The sequence below is a fragment of the Falco biarmicus genome, chromosome 11 (assembly GCF_023638135.1).
Source record: "Falco biarmicus isolate bFalBia1 chromosome 11, bFalBia1.pri, whole genome shotgun sequence".
Lineage (NCBI taxonomy): Eukaryota > Metazoa > Chordata > Aves > Falconiformes > Falconidae > Falco > Falco biarmicus.
The window spans coordinates 16,611,469-16,627,307 of NC_079298.1; the positions used below are offsets into that span (position 1 = coordinate 16,611,469).

General features: G+C 37.3%; 1 protein-coding gene across 3 annotated transcripts in view; it reads right to left on the bottom strand.

Annotated features, from left to right (window-relative positions):
• ADGRL4 (adhesion G protein-coupled receptor L4) overlaps window positions 1-15,839 on the bottom strand; it is a 76,887-nt gene that overhangs the window by 16,474 nt on the left and 44,574 nt on the right. For 2 of the 3 annotated variants that reach the window (XM_056356097.1, XM_056356096.1), the window contains 10 exons: window positions 13,869-14,024; window positions 13,274-13,344; window positions 11,342-11,515; window positions 11,067-11,250; window positions 8,714-8,830; window positions 7,420-7,613; window positions 5,993-6,163; window positions 4,267-4,470; window positions 3,044-3,264; window positions 2,890-2,956 (listed from right to left, as the gene is read on the bottom strand). In XM_056356097.1, the coding sequence (XP_056212072.1) occupies window positions 2,890-2,956; window positions 3,044-3,264; window positions 4,267-4,470; window positions 5,993-6,163; window positions 7,420-7,613; window positions 8,714-8,830; window positions 11,067-11,250; window positions 11,342-11,515; window positions 13,274-13,344; window positions 13,869-14,024 (1,559 nt within the window). The remainder of the gene's footprint in view (window positions 1-2,889; window positions 2,957-3,043; window positions 3,265-4,266; window positions 4,471-5,992; window positions 6,164-7,419; window positions 7,614-8,713; window positions 8,831-11,066; window positions 11,251-11,341; window positions 11,516-13,273; window positions 13,345-13,868; window positions 14,025-15,839) is intronic. The other variant, XM_056356098.1, reaches the window with a different exon arrangement.

Below are 15,839 nucleotides of genomic sequence, written 5' to 3' on the forward strand. Positions count from 1 at the left end.
GCTTAGGCAATCAGAGGAGAACTTAGTTTGTACTCCAGATAAATGCTTGAGCTCCCTATGCTTCAATATTACTGCAGATTTAAAGTCCAAGGATGTGTTTGAAACAACGTACCCTGAGACAGAAAATCCATTGGTACAGAACCAATCCTGTTCTTCAGTGTTTACGTGGTTTCTCAAAGCCATATTACAGTATAATCCAAGGCACAAATCTCCTGGGTCCCCATTCACAGAAACTAGAAGCACTATTTGGTACATGACCGTTTGTGCTGACAAGGATTTTAAGGCTTTTGTGCAAGAATCAGATTTGTGGTGAGCAGCTCTGCAGCAGCTTGATATCCAAACTCTCCAGGCTATCATGAAAAACCTTCAAACTCAATGCCATTAGTAGATGAACCTTGGGATTAAAGGTAAACTTGAAGCTGCCAGATTTTGCAGCTTTCTATATGGCGGTTGCGCTGCCCTATCTAGTTATCCCAGAATAAAATTAACATTTCCTTTTCAGAGTCCTTAATTAGTAATATTTATTTTCTTTCATTAGGTGTAGGCAGAATGGAAATCTTGGAAAAAGATTGGCTTCTGTAATTAAAAGGACTTCCTAAGTGGCACTACTTTGGAAGGAGTTTAATCTTTGTTATGGTGGTGCCCATGCATATATGTGCCCAACAGGAAGACTGGGCAATGGAAACAGAATTACCACCACCAACATGCCTTCCACTGAGCAGACATCCAACATCAATGTCATCTTCCAGAATCAGTGCCTATTTTCATAAGGTTTTCCAAATTTTCCTTAGACAATAACCTGGGTAGAGTGCAAGCAAATTACCTAGCTCCCTGCACTCTTTGAAAACATCCCTCTTGCATTCCAGGCTTCAATTTGCTATCACCTCATCAAAACAAGCTGTCCAAACACCTTGAAAAACACACAGCAGACAAAGCAGCTTGCTGAAAGTGAGTTGCCTTTCCTCCCAGGTCCAGTAGTGCATGATTATGAAGAGAAAATAATATAAGACAATAAAGGCACGCTAATACTGTGAAAACATGTTATCACCAAATACTTCCATAACACACAAAAAATAACAAAACAATCACAGGGCTATTTGCTGTCCAGCTACAGCTCCTTTCTGTGGCTTCCTTAGGCAAGGAAGCGGGATTAAAAAAAGAAACTGGATGCTATTGCGTTGGTGCATAGGGCCCATATCAACTGCTATCAACTCCCCTATTTTCTTTTAATTTGCAGGGGTTGCTGGAAGATCTGGAGTGTCAAAAAACAGCTACAACCCTCAGAGCCCAGCTTGCAGGATTTGCCTCTGTGGCCCGCTAGACTTGTATCAAAGCCACTACAGACCTGCTCTGCCTCTGTACTTTGTACCTAAAATCCCGCATTAGGCACAGCTCAGCTGGAGCTGAAAACAAGGTTACAGATGCATAAATTTGGGGCATTTTGTATATTTTGATAATGCAGTTTTCCTGTGCTAACAGTGCAGTGATACATCACTGCTCATAAATCTTCACCTGAAGGCAGATGAGGAATAGGAATGAGAGCAGCAACAAAAAAATCCCAGCCCTGCTAACTTCATGGAAGAAAGAGATAAGGTCCAAAGAGGAAATAGGAAATTGTCAACATAAACCTAGAAGCTGTAAGAATTTCCTAGTAAAGGATGGTCTCACCCCATGATTTGGTTTCACTGTAGTAATCTTTTGGCTCTCAGGACCATCTGACCCCAGGCACATGGATCCAAGGAGTGTTACGGTGCCATGCCATTCTCAGAGTCTACTGTGCTCACCAGGAGGGTGAGATGGGGTGATCACTCTGCAGTTGCATCTAGCATGTTGTTCCCAGCCTATCCCCAATCTACAGTAGGAATTTGGGGTGGAATTTGACCAGAATGATACCTGATACCTTATTCAGCTTGGAAATGGCTAATGCATTGAAATAAAACTGTTTTACTATCATCCTGTGTGTGTTAGGCACTGCCACTTCTTTTTTACAAATCCTCATGTTTGTCACCAAATGGCTTAAAAAGCAACAAAGGGTTATAACTGACTCGACCGTAGATGTCACGAGGCCTCACCATTGCACCTTCTCCTCCTGTTAGCTCCAGCTATTGCCAGATCACTGTCAACCCACTCATACACAATAATACCCCATTACAGTTGGAATGGTTTGTTAAACTTTATAGCACTTAGAAATGCTCCCGAGGCACCAAAAATGTCTCGATTCAGAATTGAACATATAATACCTGCCAAATTTGCAGGTTTGAAACCACTTCCAATAAGAATTAAAAAGGCCCTCTTCACAGCTGAAATAGGGCTATCAATACTTGACTTGTCTGCCCATGTGAAATAGCGGGTTCTTTTCTCTGACGTCGCAATTTAGTTTAAAATAGCTATGATGATGACAGGGTACATGTGAGTGATAAAACCATAAAGATGACAGTCTAATCTTACAAAGATGACCGATCACTGATAAAAGATTAAGTCACACAACATTTGAAAAACCAGATTATCTGTCTGCTAGGATAGTGTCTGTGTACACCTCCTGCTGAGCCATGCTGAGATGCCAACGACGTAACAAAGATGCTACTTCTTAAAAACCAGAAATGCTTCACAGACTTTTTCAAACCATTGGGATAAAAGCAAGAAAGCAAGTAAGAAAAAAGGCTGTGATCTTATACTGAGCTTTTCTTGTCAAACATTCATTTTTCAGGCTAGCAAAGTATTTAGATGTACAGCATATAAATAATTTAGAGACACTATAAAAAGGTCTAAATTAGCCAATTCTGCCCTATAATTAGCACTCGCAGCAATGCTGGCAATGGGTGGGTGATTATTAAACACCTTTTATTATCGGTTTTATGTAGTACTATAAAAAATGAAAATTATACTTACAAGAATTATTAGACATGCTGGTCCTATAAAACTCCATATAAAGTTATTCTTTGTGCTGAGCCAACATCTGAAAAGTAAACAGCAGAAAACTCCTTGAAATGTGCAATTGTGACTATTGCAACCTTATGATTTGAACACAGAAACAGTGACTTACACTTCCGTGGTGCCATAGTACTTGTATCCCAGTGCAGCGGAGATTCCAACAACCACAGCTGGACTGACGTAGCCAAAGACATAGAAATTCTTGTGCAAGAAACCCTTGTTGTAGATGACGCCCACAACTATAAGGTAGAGGTGAATACCTTCAATGCACATCCATGCAAAAGCAGCTAGAAGGAAATAATGGAGTAATCCAGCAGTAATTGAACAGAAGAGCTAGAAATCCAATCAGAGAAAGCAAGAGTCATAATTTGATTAATATGTCTCTGTTAATATAACAACATATGCACAGCAACCTAGGAACTAAAGTGGTGGTCCAGCAGCCCAGTTGTAATGCTGAGTGACAAGAACTTGGCCTGCACCCACAAGCATACTTGTTCATTAGTGTTTTGTGTAGCCACTGGTAAAATAAAGAGACTACATTCAACTGTTAAAATTGGTGCACGGTCTCCCAGAAAAACTGTATGAACAAATTGACAAAGTTGGTGTCATAGTTACAGCTGAGTAGCCTATATGCTTTCCTGATCTAAACAAAGTTCGTTTTTATGATTTTGATAACAAGTTAATTAGGCATCACAAGGAATTATTTCTGAAATAAACTTTTGTTAATACAAAGCATTTGTAAAATGATGTTTCTCAATCAATCAATACTGGAGTGCTACTTCAGGGATAGCAGCTCATATTTTTTCAAGTAATTTTAAATCTGATTCAGCTACTTATAGTAGGGGTATTTTGATAATTTATGCATAACCTAATTTCCTAAAATTAATCTGAGATGCAAAAATCAACAGCCCAGCTTGTATGAGAAGCAACAGGGACAGGTCAAGACCTCACATGTAGAGCGGGAAGGGGTCCTCCAGCCAGCAGTGCAGTATCTTAAATGCCAGCTTGGGACTGCAGCCCAGCCTGGCTTTTAGGGGAGACTGTCACCCGGACAGCCACCAGCGTGGCTTTGTGCAGCACCCAAACACATGTGAAAAGTAAAAATGCTAACCACATTGGGACCAAAGTCTCAGCCAAGGTGACAAAGTTCAAATGAAACCCATGGAGCAAAGTCAATACACACCAGCTCAGATGAAGACCCTGCTTCTTTAAAATGACCATTTGGTATCTCCTGTCACTAGACTGGGAAGTCAACGTCACTAGAATATTCATGCTGATGCATCTTATACTGTATATTTACAACACAAAATCAAGGTACAAGTGACAGCTACCCACCTTATTGTTGTTCATGTTAATTCCAATCAGAAAAATCAGTTCTGCCAGGAAAAGGCTGCAGCAGAGGTTTTTGTGAATTGTCGTTCTAGTGCTCTGAATTTCACTGAAGAACCAGAATGTAAAAATGCACATGGAGAGGCAAATCAACGAAATAATTATTCCTAGCTGAGTGATTCTTGTAAGAATGTTATAATTTGTAACACCCTGGGGGAAAATTATAATATAATATTTAAAAGAATAGCTTTGCACCTTCTCAAGAAAGACTTTATTCTATAATACAGTTCTTTTCGTCTTTTCTACAAAATATTAATCAAAACGGTTTGTAGAGTTTCACTGCAAATGTACACTTTGGATAATCCAAAAAGTATTGTTTTTTTGTGAGACAGATGTAATTCTAGGGGAAATTAGTAATGAGCTGTATATATTCCTGCTCCGGCATTTTCTGATATTTCTTAACAAAACTTTTTTTATTAACATCAGTGTCTCCTAATATGATTTTAAAAATCAGATCATTTTAGTGAATGACAAATACACTGGCAGTAGGACATATATTAATATGACATGAACATTTTCTAATATAAAAGGACTTATCACAGCAGTGACTTAGATAAGCAAAATTGAATAACCGTCTGACTAAATTTGCAACATGATCAAAACTAGACTCTGAAATAACGATCACTTCAAACAGATGCTATTGCAGATATGTAACATGACCATTCTCCGAAAGAACACAGGCTATTTTAATATTGGATGAGAATATGTTCTGTATAGGAATACACTTTACATTTGCTGCTTGATATTTGCACAAAACATCTCTGAAATACATGACTGTGCATCAGCATAAAGATAGTATTCAGCTGACCATAAAATGCATCTAAGTATTATTTTTTGTAAATAAAGGACCAGAGATTATTCTCCTCCCAGCCTTCTTTTCAAAATAACTGTGTAAGTACCTGCAAAGGTTTTAAATTTGAACTGAAGACTTAGAATGCTATTTAGCAACCAGGAAACAGTCTCTATCAGCATGAAATTCACAGTGTGAGAGAAATCTCTCAATACAGTATATTCATGCTAATGTTCTGCTTGCTGTCAGTCCTGATACCTTATAAAGCTGCCTCCTGAGGCAGGACCTGAGCTCCTGCAGATCCCCACATAGACCCCAGAAATCTATGGGGCCTCTTAATATAAGAAGGACATAAATTGAGTGGTCATTCTCACTCACAATTTTGTGCTGGTCATGAGTGTCCATGGTTAATAGTCATAAACTTCAAATTGATTATGCTGTTTCAAACTCTCAGGAGAGAATTTAAAACAGATGTTTAGATGCCAAGGTTAGACAAATGGGTGGCAAATTTTTGTGAGAGAGAAATCCAGGGCCATATGGTTACTGACCACCAATGAATGCCAGTTAAATCTCACAGCAGTCTTAAAGTGGGATTTAAAATTAAAAGCAATGCACCAAAAATAAGCATAACAGACTGTGTATTTGGAACAAGATACTTTGCTGCATCACTGCTCTGTAATACTGCAGAAAGGACATAAGGAAATTCAGACACATATGGGAGGAATTTTGTTTGCTCTGTGCACAATAAATTGTGTGTTTGTTGAACAAAAACAAGAGGCAACCTAAAGGGGGAAAAGCACATAAGTTGCACTGGAATAAAAACATAAGACATGGAGAGAGGAGAAAGCGTCAGGTAAAACACTACATTAAAATAGCACTTACAACAGAGCCACCTGAGGACATCAAAACAGCAAAATGAGTCAGATGATTACATTTGCATGAGATATGAGTGGAGTTGGAATGTGTCAGCTCACAGCCTTCTGTAGCCCAGTTGCCATTCATTGTGTCTGCTGAGTAGTTCCAAAATGCACATTTAATATCTTTATCCGCAGTCTGGAACAGAAACAAGATGTTTTACCGATGGCAAAAGGCAGGATATTTCCCATCAAGAGACCTTTCTTATGTTAGCCAGCACAATTCATTAAAAATTGCTTGTTACCCTTGGAAGGTTGTGAAACTAAAAGCACATTCTGCAAGGCCTATTCCAAGCAATTAAAACATGACTGGGGATGGAAGCATTTTATCCACATAGCTTACACCCCACCAAACATGTAGTCTAATCAGATTACTGAACGCTTCTGGCACTTGCAAAGGTGTTGGAATTTTTACCTACTGAAAACATTGTTATATATATACCCCTGCACCTGCTGAACATGGACTAAACCCCAAGGTTACAGCCACATTGCTTGTCCTGCTCATTTTCCCTTCCAAATGAGTAGCTCAAAAACGGAGACGTACTCTGTGCATTTTACAAAGAAATCTGGGATAAAGCCAGGGTCGTATCACACCTGCTGTATCAGGTGTGACGACAGCGATCGTTAAGACCATTAGTATTATTTATTACACTTAATGCTTACTAACACTAGTCAAAGATAAGGTCCCCACTGTACTATAGGTTGTATAAAAATATGCAAATTTATGTAAAGGTGATCTCTAGCTCAAGTATTAGAAGGCAAATAACAAATTTAAAAGCTGCATAACAAAGGTTAACACCTTGTCCCACTGCCCACCTCCCTACAGAGTAACTCTCTTGTTATGTTTCTGATAATACTTTGTGCCATGTAAGGTGTTTCTTCACATACAAGTCAGCAAAACCTAGGTAATATTGGAAGTAAAACTTAGTTTTTAATAAATGTGTTTAGATTTCAGAAATAACAAAAATTGCAGGTTCTGCTATTACCTCCTAGCTCCAGGATAACTTTTTGTGTTAACTGTGAAGCATTTCTTCACTTCTTTTAGGGTGCATGCTTAACCATCTCATAAAATTTCAGAAAAAACCCGCCTACTAAAACAGAAGAGTCAAGATCTTGTAATAATCTCTGGTTCAGGCATCTACATTTTATCCATACTATAATCCAGCAAAGATGGTATTTTTGCTCTTGCTTTAGTCCCATAGCAATATTCAGCTGTATCATATTTAGTTAATTGCACTTAGGATGTCACATTTGAGATCAATCTTATTAGAGAAATAAATGACAAACATCAGCAAACAACAGAATTATGTCTCAGTATATCACTGCAGGTATGGTTACATCGCATAAAATGATTAGCTATTTTTATGTTTTATTTGATAATAAAAAACCCCTTACCTTGGCATACTTTAAGGTAAATGTTATTTTCTCGAGCTCATAGAGTGTAGGTGGATTTGAGCTAATTGCAACAGCTATAACTGATGAGCTTACTGTCTGTCTCTGCTCTGAAGTATCTTTCGAGGAGCGGTTTTTAGGCGATGAAAGCAAAGAACCAATATTGCTATACCGCAGAAAGACAACTGCAACAGTGCCTATCAATCAAACAGACCATGTTTAGTAGTTTGTGCGGTTTTTTATAGAAGAACAAAATTGAAGACATTAAGGAAACAATAAACAATAGACATTATTACGGCTATTGCATAAAATATGCAAAACAGATGGAATCTTTGTGGAATACTTATAAAAATGTTTTAGAGACAATGAAATATAGCTTTATTTAAAACAACATAACTGCCATTAGAAATAAAAATGTGTGTTCGCATTGGAAATTCTAATTAGGTACATGAATATATATTTTTTTCTAGAGTAATATATGCTTGCTGCTGCTCTGCAATTGGCTACACATGTGGTGTTAGGTCTCATAAACTCAAAAGGCTCAGACCTGAACTAAATCCTAGGCCTCTCTGAAGCATCTGGGGGGCTTTGACTTCCATTACAGTGGAGCCAGGATGGAAGACACGTAGGGAGAAAGAAAGCAAAAGGTATTTCTGGACACAGTGCTGATCTGAAGGAAACGTCATGATTTTTCTCCCTGAGATAAACCACATGTTTAGCTACTGATAGGTGGTGAGATCCAGACTAGCTGGAAGACTAACATTTAAAAAATCTTTTCTATATTTATTAGGTTAATTGATTTAATTCCAGACCTGTTTAAACACGTTTATTTATTTTTAGTGGTGACAGTAGTTGTAAGCCATTTCTGAAGCACTCTGAGGTCCAAGCCAAGATCTGGGACTCGCCGGTTTTAGAACTGAACAATACATGTCCTTGCTCCAGTGAGTTACTCCCTAAACAGAGAAGATGCACCCATTTTTGGAGGAGTAACATGGAGTTTAAGGGGCCGGTCCAAAGTCACACAGCAGGTCTATGGCTGAGAAAAGGATAAAGCTCTGGTCCCAACATCCAGTGTTAAAACTCATTGGATACTCACTGCACCACTGGAAAAGTTAGAAATATTAGTCTCGAGACTATAAAGGAGTAGGAGATATGGTGAAAAAATACCTTGACTCCTCTGTAGTCAGCAGGGCTGAAGCTCAGCCTTGGCAAACTGCGTATCTGGTTATTTACTAGTGGGTACAAGTCCATGCAACATGTTTATTAACCCACCTACTCTCTAACCTTTGCTTCTTACCATTATGGTGAGATTCCTCTCTCTTCTTTGGAGAGATCTTTATGTAATCTCCCCCCGTGTATACATGAGGGTGAATGTGTTTCATGTGGTGTGAATCAAAAGCGAAAACCTTGAGTGCTGCAAAAGAAGAAAAATACTGTACAAATCACAGCTCCATTACAGTCTACCATAATTTACAGTTGGTTTAATAAATGTGCTATTGGATTGCATAATTACCATGAATTTAAAGAATATATCATTGTGCCAAATATTTCAAGAAAAATGCCATTAATATAACACGTTTGCTTAAACCTCTATGTTTTGTTATTTTCATGCATACATTTTGCTCTCATACTTTTTACTCTTTCCATGAAAAATATGGTCTTTTATTTACCTCGCATTAAATTAGGCACTGGAAAGAACAATGTAGGTTTACTTTAGGAAGAGCTATTGCTTTATTAAAAATGTGTTTCTGAAAGGGACCACAAATCACAATTATAAAAAGCAAAGCATAAAGTTCTCTACTGAACAGTAACATTTGATAAAAGCCAATTTTTGAAAAGTATATATTTTATAGTTATCTATCCATGCTACAAAATGCACATTGCACCATGAAATAATGATGTGTCTTGTCAAAAAGCAAACAAACAAGCATCACCCCTCAGGACAAAAACTACATTAGAGGACATTGAGCTCTTTACTTGCTTCATTATAGTGCTGCGTTTCAATCACCCAGGATGGGAACAAAAAAAAATAAAAATCAATCAGGTCTTTTTTAAAAAACAAACCAAAACAACAACAACCAAATCTAAAACTTGACTGTTGGAGGAATATCACTAAGCTAGACCATCTGCATTGCTTATAGCACAGCACACAAAAATAATATGAGCTATTCAACAGACCAGCTGTCAGAAAATGTTTGTCAGGACGTAAGACATAGTTTTCTGTGGCTACAGCTTTGAAAAGCTTGCAGTTCAAGAGCTTGCACCATAAATAACAGTGAGGAGAGAGGGGTAATGCTGTAGGTCTTGTCCCAAAATAGATGTGTGGGGCACATATGAGCCCTGTGGAAGATATATTTATGCTGAAAAACCATAAAAAAAATACAGTGTTTGGGTCCGATTTGGAAAAGAGCTCATACAGTTTCACATTTCAGAACAAAAGCGAGCAAAAAAATCATTGACCTTTCACCATGGAAATTCCTCCCAGTTCTCTGTATCACCTTTTTTTGTCACCTTGGTCTGATTGACATCTACCCTGCCACTGGAGGCTGCACATGAATCCTCTCTTCTCGACTTTCATGGCCTCAGCTCTGCCGCCACGAGAGCCTCTGCTTTCAGTGCTAGTGATGGGCAAATGGGGGCTTTATAGCCAGCTCTGTATCTGCTGCAGAGCCAGAGGTGCTCTGCACTAACATAAACCTGCTTCTATAGAGTTCATGTCATGGAAAATATCTGTCCCTATTTTTTCATCACTCTGGATAATTTAGTTTCAGAAAAGTGAGGGAAGAACAGGTGGTTTGACCTGCCTTGGAACTAAAGGAGGAATCTTTCTTATCAAGTCATCTTTTAAAATGGTAAACCAGTAAAAGGCACTGAAGGACTGTACTGAATCTGAAATAAGAAATCAGGTCACATACAGGTTGGGTACATTCAGAAAAATAAAGATGAAAGAGTGGCCATTGCCAAAGGAATGAGCAATGCTGTATTAGGATTTTCAAAAGCAGCTCATATTAGCCTTATTCTAGTCCCATTGAAGGAGTGGTAAAGCTGTTATTACCACAGAAAGATCAGAAGAAGTTGGTGTGAAGACACCTGCATGAAGGGAGAAGGTAGGAGAGCAAAATGCTGCAGTTGAGACTGACCAATCAATTCTCCTCCTCTGAAATTCCTCTTAAAATGAGAAATTTCTTTGAAAAGAAAGCCACTTAAGATCAGACTCACTAGATATAACCCTTATTCCAAGTTCATTTACAACACCTTCACTGAACCAAAAAGAGTGAAAAATCCATATAGAGCAAATCCAAATTTCATTCCACTGTTTTTTTTTATGCATATAAGATGCATGGGATAATTTTGTGCATATAAGTTGAATCTGGATTCACTGTGACAATGTGACTATAAGGAGAGATTGAAAGAGAATCTGAAAGGACAACTTCCTACAGCCTCTTGTTTTTTCCGGGCTCTGGGCTCAAACATTCAATCTTTGAAAATTAGGATACCTACACCGAAAGTCAGATGCTAGTTATGAAACTCACAAGTTAACACCTGTGTTTTTCACATAACACCGTTTCTAATCTTCATAATTGTGCTGAAAAACTCCTCAGTGTAATCCATATCTAGAGTATACCTTAGATTAATTTTCTTTATCCTACCTATATCACTCGCATTAACATCTAGCTGTGTTGTCTTTTTGAAGTTCTGCGACATGAGAAGCGTCGCTTGTTCTGCAGTATGAAGCAGCTTAGTCAGGCTCGGTCTTTGGTTATCTACAGGAAGCTCTTCCCAGACTGTAATTTTGTCTTTTTGTAAAAAATTGTTCACAGTGTTAACCAAAACCTGTAAATAAAAAAGTATTTTTAAGTGGAAGAGTCATACGTATTTGTAAAATAAGAAATAACCCCCCAACTTTAAGGCTTGATTCACTCACGTTAATGGTTGTATTAAGAAGTTCTTCATTATCAGAAGTAGAGTAACGCATGGTATCCAACGATGAATAGGATAGTGCTTCAACATATGAAATCACATCTACAGGTAAAAGCGGTCCCAAAGTATTTTTATTAATTTCTTGCAGCATCTCCAAGGGTGTTTTTAAATGATTAATCTGAAAAATACAAGAACTCGCATCTTTATGAAAGTAAAGACACATTTCTGCAAGTGAAAGTATCTCCAATGCAAATGATTGATTTCTGTGAATTAACATAGGGGCTTTTAAGGTGTGTGTGTGCATAAAATGAGGCACTATTTAAATCAGCAGGTTGACCTATAAAGTAATGGTGTTAAGCATGTCTGGTATAACGCCAACAATCAACTATGATTAAAAAACCAGTGTCATGTGCTATCATTACACATTGGTGGTTTTTTGGGTTTGTTTGCTGTTTTTTTTTCTCACAACCGCAGCTCAGTTTTATTTATCCTAGTGCTCCAAAATGAGCTGGTAAATGTTCTGCAAAAATAATTAAATATCAGTCATATGGTTACTCCGTTGACTCTTGTTAAATTTTAGCTGAAGAGGTGGGAACAGATGGGCAGTATTTGTATATTTTGTGGTTGTTTTTTTACAAATGTAGATTATAAAGCATGTAGTTTAGTGGAACTGTACTGCCTGTTTCACCTTCACTGCTTCATCTTATGAACTGCTAAATACACTTAAAACCCACTTAGTTTAAAAAAATAATAAGCTAAAAATGGTGAGATGAAGATCAAGCTTGCATGTTTTGGTCTCATGGCTGAATAGGAAAAGAATTCTTACTTCACGATACTGATATCTAATGAGATTTTATCCATCGACCTCCCCTTGACAACTGATTCTGTAAGATCCATAGTCTCTGCTGCTGAACAGTTTTTATGCAGCTTGCTTCGTCTTTGCAGCTGAATAGAACTAGAAAACAGGCTAAAAACTAGGCTAAAATCTATACCACTTTTATTTACATAAAATTGAAGTATTTTGAATTATTAGTTTGATTTAAGTTTAGTATGACTTTATATTACCAAAAATTCTCACTCTAAGATCCTGCTGTGGCCTTTACCATGTTTTTGCATGTAAATGTGGTAAGCATGTATTATATTTAAAATAATGTATTACATTGCAGGTTAACATAGAAAGCATGTTAATACAATGTATATCTTACACTAGGTTAATAAAAACCTTTAAACTAATATATTTCTGAGTCTCATAAGTTTGGCAAACTGCTTAATATAAAATGCAAACATATACAATTTGTTTTAATTTATTTATGCTTATGTTTCATTTATCCTTTTAAATTAGACAGTACTATCGCTGTAGACTAATGAATAGTGAATTCATTAATATTTTTTCAATTTGCTTCAGGAATCTCTGCTTCTGGTGAAAAAAAATCTGGAGTCCGGAGTCTTTGAGTCTATAAATTCTGTACCACTTTACATACTATGCTTTGAGAAGTAAATACACTAGCGTACTAGGATGTTATTGCTCCATTTTCTATTTTGTCACTTGTTGACATTACTTTTGTAAGCTATCTTGCTGCCTTTCACTCTGAACAAGCAAATAATTGCACATCAGTAAATGCAGCAGTGTGTAACTTCAGAAATTACAGGAACAGCTGAGTGATTACCACACTTCTGAATTTTTCATGCATCATGACTCCCTTTGCTGGAAACAGAACACACTGATTCCCAGCAAGTTATTATCATGATTTGAACATACAATCCAGTTCAAATAATTTGAAATTATTAAAAAGACTTCTGTAAACATGCTTAAGTTCAATTGTATGCTCGAAGCATTCGTTAAAAGCTCCTTAAGAACCATTATAATCGAAATAACAGTTTCAAACAGAAACAATTACAGGATTTGGAAATTAATCTATAAACCAATGCTACTTACTCCAGCTAAAGTTCTATTAATATGTTCAGTTATACAGTCTTTGTATAACTCACACTTGGCCTTCAGATTTTCTGTAGAAATAAAAAAGAAACTAATTATATATTGCAGTTTAATCAATATTCAATATATACTCATTGTAAGAGCTCTTGTCAAAGTAATTCCCAAACCACCAGCATTCTGAATTTATGCACATAAGACACATGACTCCATTCTCAAACTTCCAACTACTAAGACTTTGTTTTGGCCAAAGTTACAGCACCGGATTGGACTCTGAGCTTTTGTTTTACTCAGGTAGTGACTTTGGCCCCTTTCCTTGGGACGTTTACAGGTGAGGTTAAGAGACAGCTCAAATTTACAGAGAGGAGTACACATCTGACAACTATGAGGCAGTAACCATTATTTTGAATGGATTTCATCACACTGATTTGCAAAATACATGTACAAAATGATTATATTCTCAGGAAATGTAGATGCCACTGCCTTGCCTCTCTTTCGTGTCGTGCTGATTAATCTAACCAAAGATAAAGAGGCACTGGTGAGTTTCTCAGAAGATGTAGCTCTATAATAACACATAAACCTTTATAATATCATGTACCTTGGCAGGAAGTGCCATCATTTGGCTTAAACTGCAATTTTCCTGTGGATGGTTGATAACCTTCCTTACAGGAGCAGTTAAACCCTCCATCCACGTTTTCACATTTTGCATGATCTCCACAGGCAACAGCTCCTTCATTGCTGCACTCATCTAAATCTGCAAATATCATGAGAAATTGAATTTTTTATTAAGTATTTACAGACTAACACCTTTCTGCTTTGTTGATAATGGCCCTGCACACTGCAAGCAGTTCCATAGTAAAATTCCATGGAATAACAAAAAGCAAAACCTAAAAAGGCAAAGTTAATGGCAAAGCACCTGCCAATTATAATACTTGGGGATTAGAAGGATAAATCTTAATTGATCATACTTTTATACCACCACTTTTATTACTACATAATACTGCATTGTTCATGTTTTAAAACCATGAGTGTAAATATTAATTCTATCATAACAAAATGCTTGGCATGATGCAAATCATCTGAAACCTATTTTCCAGAGATTAGACTAAATAGATTTTCTCAGCCTTATGATTCAGTTAGACAAGAGAAAGAAAACTGCAGCTGTTTCTTTTAAGTCACGGCTTTAAAAAGATGCTGCAAAAGATCACTCTATCCATCTCGTTATAAGATTTAAGCTCTGTGCCCTTTAAGGTGCTTGGCATGCCTTTTTTAAAACCCAGATTTAAATTGCCTTTGCCTAAAATGGCTTTTGTGCTTCTAAATAATTTGCCATTAGGCAGACAGGTTCAGTAACTGGGTGGGGCATGGTCTAATAGTAAAACTGTTGGATTCCGGTAAGGGAATCCATGAATCGATCAATTTAGTAGAGCTGGGTACTAACTCCCTGGCTGAAGTAGAGATTATTTTGCATTATTTGGTTGGCTGAGGATAAAGATCAAATAACTCAACAGAGAAAGTAAACTGGGAACAATACCAAATAATTCTGAAGAATGAAGTAATGGACTGTGAAGTGCTGCGCTGGAAAGGAGAAAAAAGTGAACAGCTTTGGGACAGGTATAGCTGATGAAAAGAGTTGAAAAATGAAGTATTGATACATGAGTAGATTTAAAGGAACAGCCTGAGAACTGAACTGAAGGAAAGTAAAGGTGGAGCAGGGAAGGGATGAACCAGAGAGGATGGCAAACCTAAGTTAAGAACTGGCACGACACTGAATTTGGGAAAGAAATTAAGATATTGGTGAAAGGAGAACTGATTAACTGGTTAGTGGAGGAGAACTACACCTGAGCTGATAGGAGACCTTTGTGCAGCCAGATGGGTGTTAAGAACAGGCGGACAGAAAGCAGCTGTAGGGGGCTGGAAATGACTATTGGTATATGGAAACTACTTTTGCACTTTTATTTTGATATGAGATTGTTAGTGAGTTTCAAAAAAAGAGTGGAACAAAAATGAGCAATAATATACATGAAATAAGGTTGCTAAAAAAATGGAAATTGTGGAAAATTGGAAAAATGTACTGCATACTGTGGATACATCTGGGGAATACAGAAAGATGTCTGAAGGATACCTAGGAGCCATCTGCCTATTTGGACAGCATTTTTGGTAACTTCATAGAACTTTCTTTACTAATGGCAAGAAAGCCTCCATAAATAATTAGCTGAATGGGTTTTTCTGTTGAGTTGGGTTTTTTTTGTTGTTGTTTTTTTTTTTTTTGTTGGCTTTTTTTCTTTAATACAGGGAAACTGTAAAATGCATTTAAACTTTTAATGGAGTACCCCAACAGTTTCTGCATTCACATGATCGTTGCTGTTCTGTGCATAATTCCCCAGCTTATAATCCTAGAGGTCTCCCTGGGTTTCAAGAAGATGGTTGAGGTCCCATCTCACCTTCTTCCCCCTATTTTCCTCGCTGAGCAGTGGATCTAATTTGCACCTGAAATGCTGTGTTTTAAGCCTGAGGTTCAGAAGCTGCCATTGAAAAGCCATTCAGAGTGGGCACAGTGCAGATGGGA